This window comes from Zingiber officinale, unplaced genomic scaffold (genome assembly GCF_018446385.1).
Source record: "Zingiber officinale cultivar Zhangliang unplaced genomic scaffold, Zo_v1.1 ctg136, whole genome shotgun sequence".
Lineage (NCBI taxonomy): Eukaryota > Viridiplantae > Streptophyta > Magnoliopsida > Zingiberales > Zingiberaceae > Zingiber > Zingiber officinale.
Window position 1 is genome coordinate 154,233 of NW_024589832.1, and position 21,924 is coordinate 176,156.

The following is a 21,924-nucleotide window of genomic DNA, read 5'->3' on the forward strand; positions in this document are numbered from 1 at the left end:
TAAATTATTATTAAAAATATTCTTAACGAAAAGCATTTAATATTCTAATGGAAAAATTATATATTGCCACATTAAACTCCTCAATTACGGTAATAAATAAATGGACACACATAGTACGGGATGTAATCTTCTCTAATTATTCAGATGTATTTCCCTTAATAAATACAGATAATTGATTCATTTAACATTTATACACGTACAAGAATTTTACAAGAACGGGAGTAATCAAAATTGCCATAATTAAAAAATTAATGAAAAGGAAAGAGACAAAGAAATCAATATGCTTATATTAATAGCTAAGTTGCTCTTATCGTTTTTCCAATCCCTTTTATGGAAGTATCCTCCATTTAAGCTAAGAAATCAATCATGATTTCATACCTTCATCCTCGTCTATTGCCTTGTCCCTCCCTCTTTATATAAATCGTCGTCCCAAATCTGTATCTCCACCGAACGCCAAGGTTCAGGAGGAGAAGATGAACGCCAACAGATTCATCCTAGGTTTGAGCATGACCGTGGCCAAGGACGCTGGCGATGGGGTGTACCCGAAGTCGTCAGTCCTCGAGCTTGACCTTTTAGGCAAGCTCGGAGCGATCAAGGCCGAGCCCGCTTCGCCAGAACCCGCGCCGAGAGTGTTCTCGTGCAACTACTGCTCTAGGACGTTCTCCAGCCCTCCGGCTCTCCTTGGCCATCAGAATGCTCACAGGCGCGAGCCGAGAGTGTTCTCGTGCAACTACTGCTCTAGGACGTTCTCCAGCCCTCAGGCTCTCGGTGGGCATCAGAATGCTCACAGGCGCGAGCGAAATCTGGCCATGCGAGGTGTCGCCACGGAATTTCTGCAATACGATGGCCGGAGGCTCGACGTACCAGTGCGCTCCGTGACCCACATGTCGTACCTCAGTGCTCCGGCCGCGTCCGCCGCTGCAGGTGGGCTGTTGTACAGGCGCCACAACGGATATTTGCAGTTCGACGCTGCAGCGTGGAGAGAAGTGCCGACACTTCCGGCGCCGGCTGTTAAGCTCGAAGTGGAGTCGATCGGGAGGCAATGGATAGGAGGGGAAGGCGGAGGATCATATTCGAACGCGAAGCAGGAGACTCGTCCAACTTTATTGACTTGACACTTAGACTTTAGACTCGTCGTTACGTTGGTTGGCTCCACAATTATGCATGTCTGCTTTTCTAATGCTTCTTGGATTTTAGATTCGTATGCTTTTCTATTGGTTCTTGTTTCAATTTCTCACTATTTTAATGAAATAAATCTGATTTATATATGATTTAAGAACGGCAGAAAAATTTATACTTATCATTTTCTATTGATCCCATGACTAAAACTGCAAATCAAATTTATATATATATATATATATATACAGGTTTGATATTATGCGCGACGTGCACAGTTTGCGTCGCGCACAATATCAACGTTTTTTTTGTTTTTTTTAATTTTTTTTTAATTTGTAAATTAAAAAATAATTAAAAAATTTTTTTACGATTTTATTTATAGGGTTCAGGCTTTGGGTATAGTGTTAAAGTTAATTTTTTTTTTAGATTTTACCTATAGAGTTTAGGCTTTCCAATTAGGTTATAGTGTTTGATTTAAAAAAAAATTTAAAATAAAATTAATTTAAGTATTTATTGAGTATTATAATGTATTTAGGGGATATATTTATATATTAAATTTTAAATAAGGAAATGTTGAATTTTTTAAATTCAAAAAATTTAAAAAAAATAAAAACAAAAAACAAAAAACGCTGATATTGTGCGCGACGCATATCATACCGTTTATTTACAATTATAACGAAATAATGTATAAAATCAAGAGATCTCAATTAATGATTAAATAAATAAGATTCAGGATAATTTTAATCAGGGTAAGATAAACTGCCGTAGAGAATTTATAAAAATAACTGAATTCAAATATGGTAAAGTAACTCCGGGCTTACACAGTTATGACCTTTTAATGATATTTCTATCTATTATTTTAAAAATTTATAATTTTCTACTTTCGATAGAAAATTCTCCTCATTTGGATATATTATTAGTGAAATTACATAAGTAGAAATTATTATTAAGAATAACCTTAACCTCAAAGAAAAGCGCTGTCTATGCTTTTCTAGTGGTTCTTGTTCTAGTTTCTCGCTATTTTATATATATATATATATATATATATATATATATAAACAGCAGAAAAATTTATACTTATCATTTTCTATTGATCCCATGACTAAAACTGCAAATCAAATTTCAGTTCTGTCATCATAAACCGTAATTCAAATTATATATATATATATATATATATATATATATATATATATATATATATATATAACGAAATAATGTATAAAATCAACCGATCTCAATTAATGATTAAATAAATAAGATTCATAATTACACAAATCGTTAAGGATAGTTTTAGATCAGGGCCAAGATAAATTATCGTAAAGATCATGGTCCAGGGGAGGAATCTCTACTTGCTACACGCTGCAATCATCGCTACCCATGAACGAATCAGCAGAGTCATGATAGAGCAAACTGCACACACCCTGCCTGATGTACCACTAACCCATGAGTGATTATGTGTACAGATCATGTAACTGGCGATGTGCTCAACAATAATAGAGTCGACAATCGCTCAGCATGCTATCATGCAAGATGGTGCATAACACTAAATATGTAGATACTGATAGTATACACCTCCATATAAAATGTACCAAAAAGGAAATAAATCCATACAATGATCTAGGTAACAATAAACTAGGTACACAAGTCAGACATGTCAAATAACTAGACTACTACAGAGTAGGGCAATGTATGTCACTATTTTTATGAACATGAGTAAACATGCCAACAAACAAGAGAATATAAGTATGAATGCATAACAGATAGAAATATAGACATACTACAATAACCAAGAAGTGACATACCAAAGTAGAAGTAAACACAATCATTACTACTAGCTATAAACTACTCTGCATATTAAAAATGACCATATCAAGGAGATAAGTTAGAGGTACCCGCCTCAAAAAGAAGGTTGTGCTAACCAATCCCTCATCGAGACATTCGTCTCGAATCAGAGTCCTACAATACATGATATACAGATTTAGCTAATTACATAAATTTATTAGCTAAATCAAATCCCCAACTAAATCTAATCCATTGATCAACTAGGGTTAGCTCCATTAACCCTAATCATTCCATCATTCGGATTAAACCCAACTATCCTTTAATCAACTATGAAATAATCATAAAAAATCAACACTAAAACTTACCCAATTCCATTGCCTGCCACTGCTGGAACCCACTGGTGATGCTTCCTGTTGGATCCAAGAAAGAAGTTTAGCATAACTCCATAGATAAGGGAATGACCGGAGCAGAAGATCTGGTGGCTGCAACGGCCGGAGCAAAGCTATGCCACTACCTTCCAAGATAATCACCTAGATCAGCGTCATATAAAGATAGAAAACCCAAATCCAACACCATACCTTCAATATTCACAGTAGGGAAATGTAGTACTCCCGGCAACAAATGGAAATGGAAGATCGAGTATAGGGTAGAGGGTCGCAGTGACCATTTCTTCCCTTGAATAGTCGGTGGCAATGAATCGAAGCTAGAGCTCGGGTGTGGTTGTTGTGCTACCAAATCGCAACAGAGGAGGGCGATCTATGCGCATGGCGATGAGGAAAGATTGACTCTAGGGCTCGACCCAAATCGAAAGAGGGAGATGATGGTTGGTCGACCATCGCACAGCTGCACACTAGGGCTACTCCATCGACGACAACGGGTGGCGTGACGAGACAACACCGCTAGGGCACGACTCAAAGAGGAAGAAAACTCACAAGAGGGAGAGCGTCGACAGCATCGGCAATCGGATGATGAGTGGTGCGGCATCGAGCGGCAGCGACATCGGGCAGAGGTGGTAGAGGGAAAGGGGATCGTCGCAACTTGGGTTGGGTGAAGGGAAAAACGATCGGGTTCGAGGAAGAGGAGGAGGCGGTCGGCGCTCCACGCCGTGTGAGGGAGAGGCAGCGTCGGGCGAGAGGGGAGGGAGATGAAGGAATCGAGAATGGGCGGTGGCGGTGCGAGGTTGACGAAGAGGAAGAGGGGAAGAGGAAGAGAGAAGCGGCATCAGGAGGAAGGGTGTGCGACGGTGAGAGGAGAGTGTAACGACCCGACCCCTTCGGCCCATTTGTTGGCCCATTTGGCGACCTCTTATGTCGTCGACCGACGACCCTCGGTCGTGCCGTTACTCACTAGGACTTTCCACCCCTGGCCAGTGGATTTTTGCCTTCCCCAAGATTCAAACTCTAGACCTCCAGGCTTAAGTACTAGAGTTTATGAATCCTGGTAGCCAAGTGAGCGACCACTCATTTGGCTACCAGGATTCATAAACTCTAGTACTTAAGCCTGGAGGTCTAGAGTTCGAATCCTGGGGAAGACAAAAATCCACTGGCCAGGGGTGGAAAGTCCTCGTCGGTCGACGACATAAGAGGTCGCCAAATGGGGCGAAGGGGCCGTGTCGTGCCACTCACTTGGCTACCTGAATTCATAAACTCTAGTACTTAAGCCTGGAGGTCTAGAGTTCGAATCCCGGGGAAGGCAAAAATCCACTGGCCAGGGGTGGAAAGTCCTAGTGAGTAACGGCATGACCGAGGGTCGTCGGTCGACGACATAAGAGGTCACCAAATAGGCCGACAAATGGGCCGAAGGGGCCGGGTCGTTACAGAGAGTAAATAATTAGGTTTTATAAATATATAACTTAGGTTTATTTAATTAAAACCTAAGTTAGTTCCTCAATCAACTCCCACTTGAGTGGTATTCCAAACATGCTTTCCCCAAGCCTATTAATTCATCCCCTTAACCTCGTCATACGAGCTTCGAAAATTTTCCAAAAAATCTCTAAAAATTTCTAAAAATTCTATTAAGGTTATTCCTCAAATAACCTTATTATTTTATTTTTATTTAGGTGTCATATTTTACATTCTCCCCTATTAATAAAAATTTAGTTCCCAAATTTTTGTTATTTACCATCAGCAAGTACACTCTAAGTGTATTGAGTATGACCATTTGAGGTAGTTTCTTTTTATACTAACTAAATAAAAGAATAAAACCTCTGTTATTATGGAAGTGTGTGCTCTTAATCCTAATATAATAACAAGCACATATATTTAGTATTTATTTCTTTGACTTATCAATGGGTGAGATTTAGCTCGATAAATCAATAGGCCCGATAAGTTGGGAAATGATATTACTTATAGTGTGTATTGTTGACTATAGAAGGAAACTGTGTCCTAGTAATCTAGGTTGAGAATGTCCCCAAGAGGAGCTCATAAGAATTGTTATGTTAAACCCTGCAGGAGGACTTAGTCCAACATGACGATGAGGTTGAGTGGTACTACTCTTGGACTAAGATATTAATTAAGTGAGTTGTCAGTAACTCATTTAATTAGTGGACGTTCGACATCTTAAACACAGGGAGACTAACACACTCATAATAAGAAGGAGCCCAAAAAGTAATTTGGGATTGGTGCGGTAGTTCAATAATATTTTTTTAGTGGAATGAATTATTATTGATGAAATTAAGTTGTGTGTTCGGGGCGAACACGGGAAGCTTAATTTCATTGGGAGACCAAAACTAATTTCTCCTCTCGGTCCCTATCGTAGCCGCTTGTATATAGAGATTTATACCCAATCATACCCAGCTTCTTACCCACCTTAAGGTGGCCGGCCAAGCCTAGCTTGGAGCCCAAGTTAGGGCCGGCCAAACCAAGGTGTGAGGTGGTCGGCCCTAGCTTGAGTCCAAGCTTGGTGTGGTCGGCTATAATTAATTAAAAGGATTTTATTTTTTAAATTTTTTTTCTTATGTGGATTTCATGGTTTTAAAAGAGAGTTTAAAATTTAAATCTTTCCTTTTATAGTTTTCTACCAAGGATTAAGAAAAGATTTGATATCTTTCCTTATTTATAGATTGGTAGGAAGATTTTAATTTTGATAAAACTTTCCTTTTTTGTAACCATGTTCATGGTTTTAAAAGAGAGTTTTAAAATTTAAATCTTTCCTTTTATAGCTTTCTACAAATGATTAAGAAAAAATTTGATATATTTCCTTATTTGTTGATTGATAGGAAGATTTTAATTTTGATAAAACTTTCTTTTTTTAACCATGTTCATGATTTTAAAAGAGAGTTTTAAAATTACATATTTCCTTTTATAAGTTTCTACAAAAGATTAAGAAAAGATTTGATATCTTTCCTTATTTGTAGATTGAAAGGAGATTTTAATTTTAGAGAAAACTTTCCTTTTTTGAAATAATCCACATGTTAAAAAGAAAGATTTTAATTTATAAAATTTCCTTTTATAACCCACCATAAAAGAAAAAATTATTAGAGAATTTTTTTTTTATAAATTTTCGGAAACAAATTAGGAAGTTTTAATTCTTGTGTGAATTAAACTTTCCCTGATTGGAGCTAATAGGTGGCCGACCATGTTAATAATGAAAAGGAAATTGATTTTTAATTAAATAAATTTTCTTTTTCATGGCAAGGGAATTAAGGAAGTTTTTATTTAAATTTCTTTATTTGCCAAGACCAAGGATTATAACAGAGGAGGTAGAGGTGCCTTCATGGGCGATACCTCTATTCTATTTCTTCCTCTTTTCTCCTTCTTGGTGATGGTCGGCCCTATAGCTTTTCCCTCTTACTTTTCTTTCTTCTTCATTGGCCAAACCTCATCATCTCATGGAGCTTGAAGGTGGCTGGATTCTAGCTTGGAGAAGAAGGAGAGAAAGGAAGCATCCCTTGGAGCTTGGTGGTGGTGGTCGAACCTCATCTATTCTTGGAGTACTTGTGGTGGCCGAACCTTGCAAGGAGAAGAAGACTTTGGGTAGTTCTCATCTCAGTAGATCATTGCCCACACAACGTCCGGGATAAGAAGAGAAACACGGTAGAAGATCAAGAGGTTGTTGCATACAGAGGAAGGTGTATCTAGTAATTATTTTCCGCATCATACTAGTTAGTTTTTCTTTATGATATTCATTAATGTAATACAATCTACCAATCCTTGTCCTCAATTGTAATGTATTCGTAAGAAGTCACCAGTTATCTCCTGCAGAAAACATCGGTCAAGGGCTCACATCTAAATCTTAAGCAATCAAAGAGTTATGATCCCTACGAAGTCCGTTAGCGGGGCAACCTTGTCACGATGCCCCTCGGTTATACGACATAGAAACACATCACTAATTAATTTACATTAAGATATAGAATTCAGCATATCAATCCGTCCTACTTCTTTGTAGGTTCTTGATTCACCCCTCAAGGTGATTCCCTAAATGTTCGTTAGCGGGGCAGTCCTGTCACGACGCCCCTCGGTCATACAATTTAGTGAATTCCTCTACAAGATTCCACAAGAAATACAAACAACCAATCAAGAATGGTAATTAGGCACAAAACACAATAATCCATACAAGATTGATTGATACAAAATATAACAATATCCTTAAATCAAGAAGATGGCAAATCCATGAATCTTACATCAATTTACATCACAAATACTCCCTCCTTCATAGAACAAGGGATCTACTCTATAGAAAATGAGGAAAGAGTCGAAGACAAGAAGATTATAGACATTCTGATCCAAATCAATAAAATATAAAGGAATGCTTATCTCAATATGACGAGTGATCTTCGGAACTAATCCTCCGCTCTTGGAGTCGAATCTTGGACGGAAATCGCCTTTCGAATGCTAGAAACATGCCCAAGAACTGATCTCCCCAAAGGGAGAGCCTCCCCCTTTCAAAGAGGAAGAAGCCCTGGGCATTTGGGTACCACACGACCCTACCAGTCCCCTTCTCGGCTAAGGTCACACAGCCGTGTGATCCTCACACGGCCATGCTAAGCTTCATCCCTGGCTGGCATGCACGGCCGTGCAGATCCACACAGCCTGCCCAGCCTTTGTCTCTGGAAGTGTCACACGGCCGTGTGGCACACACGGCCATGTCATTCTTTGGCTCTGGTAAGGCTGCACGGCGGTGTAAGTGTTGGACCGATGCGGCCGGGTAGAAGGGGGGGTTGAATAGCCCTGAAAAATCAAACACAACCCTTTCCCATACGATTAAGCTAACACGTAAAAAATAGATTAAACAGAAAATAAAGCATAAAAACGAGGCACCGAATTTGACTTGGTTACAACCGGGGAGGTTGTTAATCCAAGGATGAAGATCGCACTAAGAGCTCCTTCAGGCGGAGAAGCCTCGTTTATAGCAGTGTAAGCACAAAAAGACAGAAGCTAATCTAAACAGTGGAAGCACACAAGTGTTGTTTACAATTTCTGAACTGATGAAGAGCTTCTGGACCAAGGCTATATTTATAGCCTTGGTCGGGGCGCCTGGAAAGGTTCCGGGCGCCCTGGGGGGGATAAAATTTATCCCCCAACGTTCAGATCGAGATAATTCTCGATCTGGTCAAAATTACTGTTCCGGGCGCCCGGAAGGGTTCCGGGCGCCCCGGAGGGGTCCGGGCGCCCCGGTCAGTTCCGGGCGCCGCGGACCCCGAAAGTCAACATAGTTGACTTTTTTATCCGGGACCGCTTCTCTGGTTCAGTCCCGCTTCGGTCCGGTTCTTCCGCTCCGGATCCGCTCGTTTGGGTGATCTCTGCCTTCCGGAAAAGGGCTCACCCGAACCCAACTTCCGGTCTTCTCGAGCGTGCTTCCCTCCGGCTTCTCGTCCCTCGGAATTGCCGCGTGTTTCCTTCTCGTCCGCCAGCGTACTCATCCGCAGTCTTCGTCCCTCGGTCGTCGACCTTCTCGCTAGCTGCGTCTCTTGCTCCCCGAGCAATCTTCCGCTCCGGCTTTCGTCCCTCGGAACCACCGCGTGCTTCCTTCTCGTCCGCCGGTGTAATCTTCCGCAGCGCCTCGTCCCTCGGACGCACCGCGTGCCGTCCTTCTCGCTAGCTGCGTCTTCCGCTCGAGTACCTGTGCTCCTAAGCTCCTGCACACTTAGACACAAGGTAAGAAAACAACAGAACCTAACTTAACTTGTTGATCACACCAAACCAACCTTGGGGTTCCAACAGTAAGAATACATGGCCAGGGCAATCTCTATCTCTGGAAAGGCTACATGGCCCTGTAACTATACACGGTCGTGTTCTTACTGGCTTCAAAAGTGACACGGTCGTGTGGCTCTCACACGGCCATGTCCTTCTCCTTTGCTGCTAAAGCTACACGACCCTCTCACCCTCACACGGCCAAGGTCACTCCCCTTGGTATGGTTGTGTGGCAGTCACACCTAGTGCCTTCTTTCCTTCGTCTAGTTATAGAATCAGCCACGAACATCAATTCTTCTCCAAATTCGACTCCTAAAAATAGAAAACATGTATAGGCTCTCCATTTTCCTCCTCCTCCTCTGTCATGCAGAGCCTATTTCCTGTTATACGAGGTTGAAACAGAGAAGACGCACAGCAAGCAAAGGAATAGGCTCAAAGGAATAGGCTCTCCATTTTCCTCCTCCTTCTCTGTCGTGCAACTCCTGCTCGGAGGAGTGCCTGTGATAGCAATCGGGTGTCACTCAGTTCTGTTGGGGTTGCAAGGTTACAAACATAGTCCCATATTGGAAACACATGGGAAAGATCATGAGTTTATAAGAGAAAAGATATCTCCATTGACATGAGGCCTTTTGGGGAGAGCCCAAGAGCAAAACCATGAGGGTTTAGGCCCAAAGTGGACAATATCATACAATTGTGAAGATATCTAAATTCTTTTCGATCCTACAATTGGTATCAGAGCCCGGACTGCCAGAAGATTTAACCGCTGACTGTGCACAAGAGCTATGGTCTGATTGAGCCATGTGGGTACAATATTGACCTCGAACAAAGAAAGTGGGGGCTCCTATGTTCAGATCAAGAGGACCAAACACCAGGCAGGAAGTCCTAGTAGGTCGGGTGGACCGAGGGATAGGAAGACCTGGTGGGTCAAGGATCGGACGTGGGAAGCCTATGGTCCTTTGTTTGAGGGGGGATTGTTGGGGTTACAAGGTTGCAAACATAGTCCCATATTGGAAACACATGGGAAAGATCATGGGTTTATAAGAGAAAAAATATCTCCATTGGTATGAGGCCTTTTGGGGAGAGCCCAATAGCAAAACCATGAGGGCTTAGGCCCAAAGTGGACAATATCATGTAATTGTGGATATATCTAAATTCTTTTCGATCCTACAAGTTCGCCATGACCACCAGTGCTTGGTGGAGTTCGCAGTCAACCGTTGTATCCTGGAAAACAAATGACCCGAGTAAACCTCAAAGCACTGCCGGAGATGGGGTGAATTTGTTTCAAAGAAACTGTGACTCGTAGGCCTCGGTTAGCTCGCCCAGTCTGTCTCTTCATCCGACCGACAGACTTCTCCGTCTTCCCGACCTGTCTGCTCGACCAGACCTGTCTTCCCACCCGGTCTGACTGCTTCCCCAGACCTGTCTGCTTCGCCCGGTCTATCTTCCCAACCGGTTTGCCGCTCAGTCTGACTGCTTCGACAGGCCTGCCTCTCACCAGACCTGTCTGCTTCGCCCAGTCTATCTTCCCGACCGGTTTGCCACCCGGTCTGATTGCTTCGACAGGCCTGCCTCTCACCAGACCTGTCTACTTCACCCGGTCTGTCTTCCCGACCGATCTGCCGCCCGACCTGACTGCTTCGACAGGCATACCTCTCGCCAGACCTGTCTGCATCGCACGGTCTGTCTGCTCTACCAAACATGTCTTCCCGACCGGTCTGCAGCCCGGCCTGACTGCTTCGACAGGCCTGCCTCTCGCTAGACCTGTCTTCCCGGCCTGTCATCTCAGCTCGGACGCTCTGCTCACTCAGTCACTCTGAGGTCGACGCTTGGATAAAAACCAGTCCCTACTGACAGTCTGAGATTATCCGCTCAGGTCATCTTTACTGTAAGTTAAATTTAATTCAAAATAATTTAAATTTAATTAATATCCTGTATATATCTGGCAACAAATTATTTGTATCCAACCTAATATTTGTCTTCTACTAATCATATCAGGCGGTGTTTTACTAAAATGAAAATAATAATAATAATAATAATAATAATAATAATAATAATAATGCAGATTTAAACCTGGTACCGAAATCAAAGTTGCATCCTTTGCACGCAAGGAATCAAAATTTTCTGGAATGAAATATTGAAAATCAAAGTCGAACAACAAATTAACTTCAAGAACAAATTGTTATTATTCATAACAAACAAACAAACAAACAAACATTCGTCCCAACCAAACAAATCGCCAATCCAACCCCAAACACGTCCAATCCTGTGCTCCCAAACACTGCAATCGATTGCGAAACAGAGATCGACGGCCCTGGCAGATTCACCTCGGCAGCAAGCGACACTGTGCCATCTCTCCTCCCTGTTTCAACCTCGTATAGCCGGCCGCCGCCCTTGATTGATTATATTTTTCAGCAGTACTCCAAATCACAACGTACTTTAATTTTGACGAAATTAACATGATTGATCGAAATCAAACGAGAAGACGAAAGAAATAGTAGCTCACAAACAACGGCGTCTCTGTGAAGCATTTGTTAGGCGATCATATATATATAGTATAACCATAATTTTTAAAAATATTTAAACCAACTTAATTACAAAGAACGCAGATATCATTTCTTTGTCAATGATTCATCTAGTAAACCAATTCACATGACTTGTGAGTCATTCTCTCGTTTTACACTACTAAATTAATTTGCAAATGAGTTTGCAAAGTCAAAAGTCAAATTTAAAATATGAAAGCTTCCTTATTGACCATCTTAACTTAATCTCTAATTTCTATTTATAAAATATTATCCTAAGCTTATCTACAACTCTAACTCGTGGGATATTCTATATACTTTTAACTATGCAAGTTGGTTTCTGAGTCAAAGTAAGAGGTCAAAAGTCCAACTCAAATACTAAGAGGAAACACTATGATTGAGTCGTGATTCGGTTAAAATAAAAATCAATGTTAGAACATGACTTGTTTAACCAAAGAAAAAAAATACACAAAGGATTAGGAAAAATGCTCTATCAAACTTTTAATATAACAAAATTATTTTGAGCTGACCAGTGGTGGCACCACTGTTTGAGTATAAGCAGAAAAGTTTGTGCATGTTTGACCTTATGTGTGTATCTCAATCCAACCAGAAGAATCATCATATCTTGCACTGAGGAAAAAATCATTAGTGAAGTGACACCCAATGGCCTGCATATTAATAATACTGAAGTGGCTCGAGTACCCCATCATCAACAACCACTCATCACTATAATCTGTCCCCCACCCCACCCCACCCCACCCCACCCAAAAGACAACAACACTCCTCTCATATCTGAATCACAATCACATAAAAAACATGTCACCAGAAGGCTCCTTTCATTGATTTACAAAACACGCTACCAACATCTACCAGATAAGTTTACAATTTTTACAAGTACAAATTGACTTCAACCATACAAAATAGTATGACAAGTTCTGAATCAACTCGTTTAAAATTCAATATGCAGTGTAATATACTACTTACTAGATTCGCATGATTTATATTTAGATATATTCCTAATTTAATTCCATGGGCCCAACGTATTGGGCCTGATGTAGGAAGCCCATCATGGCATTTAATATGAACTTCCCACTTCCAACACCAAGAGTTCCTACTACCGGACGATCTCATTAATAGAAAAATGAAGAAGGCATGGCAGAGTTGCATCATCATTTACATTTTAAAAAAATAACAAAAAAAAAAGATCCATTAGAACAATTGCAGCATTTGACTGATTGAAAGCGTTGCAAAAAAATCTCCTGTTAATTTAGGGGACTTCACTATTGTAGGTCAATTAATGCCTCTACCCAGCAATTTCTTCTTTTTTTTTTTTTTAATTTCATATTTTTTTTATACAACGCTACGTAATTTTGAGAGAGACAATTTATAACGATGGCGATGAATGATGAGGTAAAGGAAAGTTGAGGGGTGAAACCGTCATTTGAACCTACCAATGTCAGAGAGCTTCCTCGACCGGTTGGGCGCGAGAGTGGAGATCCCGGCAGCCGGAGTCCGGCGGTGGGTGGAACTTACGGGGCTGCGAAGCTCACCGGACATCCCCAAATCCGTCGGATGGCTTCGTCTCGCCTCTTGCCCGAAACTCACAAGTGGGCTGAGGCATACGGAGAGCCCCGAGACCGCGCTGACGCTACGAGGCGGACGAGGGTTCGCCGAGAACCTTCGCATCGGTGAGGGGGTCGCTCTCCTCCACGAGGAGTCAGTTGAGGATTCTAAATCGAAGTTATCCTCGTCGTCCATCGCCGGCGACATTCCCCTGTCCGAACAGCGGCCAGACCTCCGCGGCCGCCGCGACGGCCGCGTCGACTCCTCCTCGCCAGAGAGCTGTGGCTTCTTCTTAGGGTTATTGTTTCGCCGGCCACGAATCAGCGTTGAGAGCCAAAAACTCGAGGACGGTCCCTCGCAAGGCCCCAAATCGGGCTCCACCTTCTCCGATCTGCGGCGCCTAAAGAGGGATTTCAAAGTCCAGAATCTTTGCTTCCGGATGTTACCGCCATCGAGATCTCCCAACGATCCGCCACCGTTTGCCGCCCTAAAGGCGGGGCCGGCCTGCGGGGTGCTGAAGAAGCGACGGAAGTCGCGGGAGTGGGCGGGGGAGGCCTCGATTCCGACGGATCGGCGGTGAAAAATGTGAGGAGAAGGGGCTCGACGAGGAGGAGGCGGATCCGATCCGGAAGCAGCAAGGTCGAACCTCCGGTAGGCAGAGTTGGTGGCGGAGAGCTCATTTTGGGCTGAAATGAGGGTGAGAAGACGCTCCCGGAGACAGGAGGCGCAGACGCCGTCACCGTACTCATAGGGATGGATCCTGCACTTCATCGCGCAGCCTTCGATGACGCCTCCTCGAAGTCGCTTTTCACTGTATTCGGCCGCCGCCACTCCTCGTCACTACGGCCATCCACCGCTGGCGCTGGGAGAGAAAGAGGGAGAGAGACCATGCCCCGCTGACCTGCCTGTTTTCAAGAGCCAATAAATGAGAGTTTTTATATTTGTAAACGATGTTACGGTGAGCTCCCGGATGCATCTTAAGCAGTGCACACTTTGGCGAGGATCGCACGAAATCAGTTTAGGAGAAAGAGTCACGCCGCCGGAGCATGATTACCTAACAGACCGAAAAGTGTTTCCGGACTACCTGCTTCGGTACCCAGTTTTCTTACCTTCTATGGATCATTTGCAGATCGGGCATCAACTGTTAAACGATGACCATCTGATACGAATCGCACGGTCCATAATAAATCAATGCAAACAGATAGAGAAAGGGGCCAATTAATTTTCTTGGTGGGAGCGCCGGTCGCTGCCGTTGCCGTGTCCCTCCTCGGCCAGGTAGAAGATTGGAGTAATTAACAATTTGCCTTCATATTTCAATTAATTGGGTTAGTGCCCCCAATTTTTTAATAAGGGACAAAATGCAAGGTGCTGAATAAAAGTAGAATATCTTTTAAAACAAAATTCAACTAATAGTTAACCTATTTTGCAAATCACGTTCAAGCGATTTTTTTAACTTTTCTAATTCTATACTAAACCTCTCCTCTCTCTCCTCTGTCAAACTTTATTAATAAAACATTCCCACGCCGATTGAGATTTGAAGCATACTGCAACAGGTATTTATTTTTTTTCCCCCAAATTTACCTTTGGATTTTCTCTCTATAGTGTTTATACCATAACCTAAATTTCAGGTGTTGCCGCCAGAAATTTTTTTTCTATGCAATTTTCTAATGATAATTTGGGAATCAAAATAGAACTACAAAATGATTTGATAAAATGGTATACGAAGACGTGAAGTGGTTGATTAGTAGTAACTTCGCGATCGTGATTAGTTCATATACAATAACAGCTTTAATTTTCTAAATTTAATTGCTTGTCCTAACTATCATTTTCCTTTGAAATTAATGCGATATTCTTTAAACAATTGGCTGTTGCAAGTTGGTCACAGCATTAATTAGCGTCTCATAATGGACCAAATTTAATTTTCTGACACCTCCTTAACTAAACTATTCAGGCACATTCCACCGGCTCGGTGCAGTCTCCCTTCTACAACATTTATCCAAAGCAAAGAAAGTCAAACTGGAAACATTTACAAAATGACAGGAATAATCTTGTTTAAGAACTAAATGACGCCTTGCATCCCTATCGCTTGTCCTTTTGATTGATTCAAACCATAAATTTATGCTCAGTCCTATCTAAAGCTTAGACCAACCATCTAAAGCTTGATTTCACACCCAATTTTTTAAAATATTAATTAGGTGGTTAAGTAAAACCATATTCCCCAAAATAACTAAACTAATGACAAAAAAAGTCAATTTATATCGTGATATGGTTGTTTGATTAGATTGAAAATAACCTGCGGAATTCAGACAATAATACAAGTATGGGCATGAAGTGGATGTGGGTCTTCGGAGTGAAAGCATATCAAGGATGCCTTAGCGTGAGCTTATTAGGGTGGGCATAAATTGGCCAAGGTACTTAGCTTAGCCTGTCAAGCAGGAGAGACTGAAAGACACCTTTTGTCTTTCTTGCTTTCTAAACTAACGCCAAGAGTCGGACTTCGATCGGTTTCGTTTGCTTGCTGTGGATCAACTTGCGATCAAACTGTACTGATCGTAGAAGTGACTACAAGCCAAGATCCTTATGGCCAACGGTGACTTTTACCCATATCACCTCACTTCATAGAAGATCCCGTTCACTTGCATTCTTCGAACTGCAACGTTTAGAAGAACAAAAAAAAACTGTCCAAGTCTACTGTTCATCTAAAGCTGGTCCACTGGCTTTGATGTGACACTGCAATAATTTCCAGTGCTTCAGCTTCGTTTACAAGCTCATGTTTTAAGCAATACTATTAAATTTCTAATCTCCAAGAAAACTTCATGATATCTCCCTCATTATTACACTAGTAAATTGGTGAGTACAGATAAGAGAATCAAATCATAAAAAATACAGTTTGTACTTCTGCTTACCCAGTCAAAACCCATAGAAAGCGCATGTTCCTTGGTCTGTATCTTTTTTTTTTTTTGAGTGATTTTCCAGCTATTCTGTTGAACGTTTCTTCAGTCACCAAACCTGCCCAAAGCTAGATTTTAGGTGGCTAAGTCCAGCCAATATTGAACTAACAGTAGACCAATTTGTTAAGTTGGGCAAAGATAGTTAAAATCTTCATCAGATATTGAAAAGAGAGTTACCAAACTTACAAGTAATGCATGATAGTCAGCAACACTGAATTGAAAAGAACCATCAGTCGATGTCCAAACTCGAATAGGGTGCATAACCAACCTAGAAGAAGCTTGTGAATGTTAGGAGAAGGCAAAATAGGTATTGACAATTTTCATCTAGTCTTGGAGAATGGAACTTTGGAAATTTCACTTACTGAGCAATCATCATGAACACGCCATATGGTCTCGCCTAACAGGTTTGCGACAGAAAGAACAGTCAACTGGGGAAAATTTTGTTGTTCCAACACAGGAATAGTGTTGGTGACAATAACTTCCTGGAACAAGCCACTAGACAATCTCTCAGTTGCAGGAGGGCTGCAACATATGGAAACACTTACCAAACGGCCATACAGATGTAAAAAAGTAACACACCCTGAAAAGACAACTATGACCATTTCTTATCTTGATTACTATGACCAGATTTTATCCTACTTTAATTCGATATACTACATGGATTTTATGATATATAACAAAAACAAGAAAAAAAACTAAGAAATACAAGTGAAGTCCAAAGAAAAAAACATGCATCATAAAGTTCAAACGTGTATCCAACAATGTTGTATAATAATTCTAATATATTTGAACAAACTTATATAATACAAATCATAAGTGTGAGATACATATTGAGACCTGACAAATCTGACAAAAATAATAAAGTTTCATGTTTTGTAGGGCAACTGCCAAATTTGTTAAAAGGAATTTAATAACTATTATTATTTTATGTACGAATTAATCTGAGAAAATTCTATAGTATCTCACTGACTTTGACAATTACATCAATGAAGAACAATCGTCGATATTGTGAAAAGAAGTCTCCTACCAATTCAGTGTAAACATTAAAATTTAACCAGTTCTGTAAATTAAGTATAATTATATTACAGTTAGAAAAAGAAACATACCTAAAGACAGCATGTGTGCTGCAAGCATAAACCTCCCTTGCCCCTTCTTGATGTAATAGTGCTGCACCCTTCGCAATCGTACCTACGCTTAGTAAAATGCTAATCTAAGTCCCAACCAACAAAATCAAATCCGTAATGTTCACATGGTTTCTTGATTGTCAATACAAACTCTGGATAGCATTGACCACATGTATTTTACTGGAGCAAAACCTGTTCTGTAATGGGTCAATGCCATTCTTTTTAATATTTTGTTCCAGGAACATCTCAAAATTGTACTGATTCAATAATGTACAGGACCAGTAACCAAGCACGGCTTTAAACCTTGAAGCCAACTACCAACAATTATTTAGATGAAACCAAACAGAGATACCTATCAAGTTCAAGTTAAAATAAGCACAAATTGATGCAATCGGATTGAATCTGTTCTACACAGAAGTGGAACCAAGATGCACTTGATGATCAAAAAGTGTAACGAGATGTTTCATCAGTGTCAACTAGCATGGAATGTTATTTGAAACCATTGAAAGACAGATATGTGCCATCAGTAACATCAGATACATTCAGTCCAATATTCAAGTTGCAACCATTGTATTCATTTTCAATGCGCATGAGATCAAGTCCTAATAGAACCATAATCTCACTTACCAGCAGTATCTATCATGTCATCCACCATCACAGCAACTTTTCCTTTAACATCACCGATCAGATTCATCACCTTCACGACGGCAACAGTCAGTCAACCACATTCATGATACATATATAAAGTTGTAATTGAACTCTTCAGCTAAGTAATACAACAAAAAGTTCTGAGACTTGGTGATATATTAAATTATAGAAGTATAAACCACAAACAGTAATGCAGTTTAAAAATTTACTAACTTTTATGTGCCTGTTTGTGAAGATATGACAACTTAAAAATCTACAGGTAAAGAGAAAAATATTTATAAGAAAATTTCAGCAACAGATAAGAAAATACAGGATGAATACCATTGAGAATAATAATAATAGAATGTGTAATATGTAATACAAATGTAGGATAGTCAAGAAATTTCTACCATGTCAGTCAGAACCAACCATGGATGTAACAAGCATAAGTTTGCCGGCTACTAGAATGAATGCACATTGGACTTCTTTGAACACATATCTATGTTATTTCAATTATGTCATGGGCTATTGTTGTTCACATGAGAACAAAACTCAAAATCCTAATGTACAGTTTTCATTCCAATTGAACACCAAAACTCTAAAGCAAAGTCTTATGGATTTATAAATAAACTCATCTACAATCTTATTACGGTTTCATTTTTTTTCCCCAAACAAGTGTTGTCAGTCACAGAATAACAATCAGCTTTCTGATCTCCCACATTCAAATTGAATAGATTATAATGTCAACATAAAAAGACAGGAAAAACCAATTTATATGAAACAAAAAATGTAATAACTAGATAAGAATCAATCCATAAAAATATCTAAAATCACCTCAGCTACATTATGCCCATGACGCCGTTTATCAACAATGGCAAGAGGTGCATCAGATAACTTTTTTGCAAATGCACGCGCTCTAGCCACTCCTCCAACGTCGGGTGATACCACTACCAAATCATTTGAACAAATTGTCTTGCTAGCCAGGTAGTCAAGTATCACAGGCTACAAACAGTAAGAGATAACACACTCAATCAAATTACACAAGAAAACCAATGCATCAAATCAAAATTGTCTCACATTTTACCTCCAGAAGAAGCCAAAATCAACATTTGAACTAAAAGCTCTTGTAAAAACAGACATGAAAAAAAAAAAGTTACCTGGCCATACACTTGATCAACTGGGATATCAAAGTATCCCATGGACTGCCCCGAGTGCAAATCACATGCAATTACGCGGTTTGCACCTGCTTCTGTGATCAAGTTAGCTACAAGCTTTGCAGCAATAGATTCACGACCTTGTGTCTGAGAAAGAAAGCAAACAAATCATACTAAAGTTTATTGGCATGAATCAACTCAATATATTCAGGTAAACATTCTCAAAGTGTCACCAATGAAGATAACTTGATAAATATACTGCAAACCACAAATGAAGCATAATGAAATTATACAATTCAGAAGAAATGCAGAAGGCATAAGCAAGGACCACCAGACTAATAAAATGGAATTATATATATATATATATGAGAGAGAGAGAGAGATGTTACCCCTAAACCCTGCACACCCGTTTGTGGCGACGCATTGGCGACTGAGTGGGATTCCGGACGTCCTGAATCCTCGAAATTTAATCAGGGCGCCCGGAATCCCACTAGTCGCCCACCGTCACGCACAAACAGGGTGTGCAGGCTAACATCTTCATAGGTGTGTGTGTGTGTGTGTAGAGAGAGAGAGAGAGTCTTGATACCCTACTTACCTTATGGTGCTCCCTTGTGAGCACCATGTGTATTTATTTATTTTTTTGGTTTTTCTTTTTTAATTTCTTTAGCTTTAAGACTATAATCCAAACCCTAAACTCTAAAGGCTAAACCTTAAATTCTAAACCCTAAGCTCTAAAAAAAATTATGGTGTTCACAAAGTAAGCACCATGTGTATTTATTTATTTTGGTTTCTCTTTTTTAATTTCTTTAGCTATAATACTATAACCCAAACCCTAAAGACTAAACTCTAAATTCTAAACACTAAGCTCTAAAAAAAAATATACTTGGTGCTCACAAGGTAAGCACCGTAAGGTAAGTAGGGTAACATTCTTGTGTGTGTATATATCACACAAGTTTGTATCTACCTAAGAATCACTAAAGTAATAGAATCATTTTGTGCAAAAAAAAGTTACTTTTACCTTTCTATCTGCTCTTGCGTAGCCAAAATAAGGGATGACTGCAGTGATGTTTTTTGCGGAAGCTCTACGACAAGCATCAATCATCACCAAAAGCTCCATAAGATTTTCATTTGCCGGTGGGCAGGTTGGTTGAACAAGAAAGACATCACATCCTCTAACACTCTCTTGTAGTTGAACATAAATTTCCCCATCTGCAAAACGCTTTATGTTGATCTTTCCAAGTTGCAGGCCTAAATAGCTAGCAATTTCCTACCAAGAGAAGGATGGAAATATGGTCATTACTTAACACTAGGAAAAAGGGATAGAAAAATATTGAAGAAAATAAGCACCACGTCTTTAAAATATCAGATTAAACGGTATTCCAATTGCATTAAAAATGATTTTCCAGGAGAACTGATCAATCTCATACTAGAGCCTCTAATTACCAAAGAAGAAGATAGATTAATTTTTTGACTATTGAGCAAAGAATAAGGCAAGCAACAATTTGTAGAGAATGTTCAGTTAGTCATAGCTGATAAAGCTGGAACTACTAAATAGTCTTTCACAATTTAATAAATAGGCAAATAACTAAATGGCTCTTGCTAGGATAAAGGTTGAACACAAAATGATAGTAACGTCATTTAACAATATAAGAGTAAGAGATAGTGAAGATTTATCTCTGTTCTACACTTTTAATTGCAGTCAATTAATCCTTAAGCAAATAAGTGATATGGGAAATGCAGATACATTCAACCGATAGTTAAGGACTGAATTCCTCAAATGTTCATAGAGATTAAATGGTATCTAGATTTGACTGACTAGTTTCAAACTTTGAATCATGAGTATTATAACATTGAAACCATCAAATGAAACTTAACTTTGAATTTTGGTGGAATTGCTTTAGCAATATTAGTCAGTCAGCCACTTTCCTGATGAGAAAATTTTCATATCTTGCAAAAGTTATGTTGACAGAACTAAACTCATTAATTAAGCAGTTTCCTAAAATAACTCACGCTATCTCCGAGAATTTACTAAAAAGGGAACCAGAAATGAAAAAACAAAGAATTAATTTCCCAATCAAATTAGTGTATCAAACATCAGCATTTAAGCTGTAAGATAATAACTTGTTTTTGATTTCTAATTATCAAATCAACGTTCAAGTATGACAAAAATTTCAAGGAAACCAATTAAAGAAAACCAAACTACTAGTGAAATTTACCTGAGAAAGAGACGGATTGGCAGTGCCTGAGAAGATACGCAGTCTTGTGTCGTACTTGGGGCCAGCATCTCTCGTTCCTGGTAGTGTCAAAGGCCCAGGTAATATCTTCTCACTGAAGAGTGAGATGCCCGGCAGTACGCCATTGTTAGACGATTGCAACGGTCCAACCAGTCTGCAACTCTGCATCCGTTCAATGGATGCATTTAGATCAGGCAGAACGCCTCAAGCAACACATCCACACGAAAGCTCTAACTAAAACAATAATAGAAAGAATTTTTGACTGTTTTCTGCCATTTGAGTATTTGACGCTCTACTTCCACATAAGAAAGTACACCCAGAGAAGAAGAGGTATAAAAAACATCAGGAAGAGCAGATCCCGACATCAAGACCATACAAAAATCAGAGGATAGCAGCGTGAACTACAGCGGCGTAGCAAGTATAAAAAGGAACCTTCAAATCTAACATTGAAAAAGCTTACCACAGCCGGGAGACAGGGAGAAGCGCGGGAAATCACGAAGCTCTTGTGACGGAGAGAAACCAATTGGGCGGCGGTATGGAGGAACGCCGACGAAGTCATCGGGAGCTCGTGGGGAACTGATTAGGATATCTCTAGAATCCGCACCGACGAAAACCCTCGAGCAGCACGCCCTCGGAGCGAGTTGAGTACGCGAGTTAGCGGAGTATACCGGTCCGGAGGAGAAAGTGGGTCCGTGGAATAGTATTTGTGGAGTTTCATTTTTT

General features: G+C 40.2%; 3 protein-coding genes across 3 annotated transcripts; 1 reads left to right on the plus strand and 2 right to left on the minus strand.

The window, feature by feature from the left end:
• The first annotated feature begins 435 nt into the window (after positions 1 to 435).
• On the plus strand, positions 436 to 1,115 carry LOC122036301 (zinc finger protein GIS3-like). The gene has a single exon (XM_042595583.1). The coding sequence runs from the start codon at positions 474 to 476 to the stop codon at positions 1,113 to 1,115; it is 642 nt and encodes a 213-aa protein (XP_042451517.1). The 5' UTR covers positions 436 to 473.
• Positions 1,116 to 12,985: 11,870 nt separating this feature from the next.
• LOC122036302 lies at positions 12,986 to 13,882 on the minus strand. Its single transcript, XM_042595584.1, has one exon. The coding sequence runs from the start codon at positions 13,880 to 13,882 to the stop codon at positions 12,986 to 12,988; it is 897 nt and encodes a 298-aa protein (XP_042451518.1).
• Positions 13,883 to 15,884: 2,002 nt separating this feature from the next.
• On the minus strand, positions 15,885 to 21,886 carry LOC122036313 (ribose-phosphate pyrophosphokinase 1). Its single transcript, XM_042595599.1, has 10 exons — positions 21,662 to 21,886; positions 21,184 to 21,363; positions 19,986 to 20,234; positions 18,971 to 19,114; positions 18,648 to 18,815; positions 17,814 to 17,883; positions 17,169 to 17,250; positions 16,425 to 16,584; positions 16,249 to 16,330; positions 15,885 to 16,120 (listed from the first exon to the last, which is right to left on the minus strand). The coding sequence occupies exons 1-9, from the start codon at positions 21,758 to 21,760 to the stop codon at positions 16,292 to 16,294; spliced, it is 1,191 nt and encodes a 396-aa protein (XP_042451533.1). The 5' UTR covers positions 21,761 to 21,886; the 3' UTR covers positions 15,885 to 16,120; positions 16,249 to 16,291.
• Between the last annotated feature and the right edge of the window lie 38 nt (positions 21,887 to 21,924).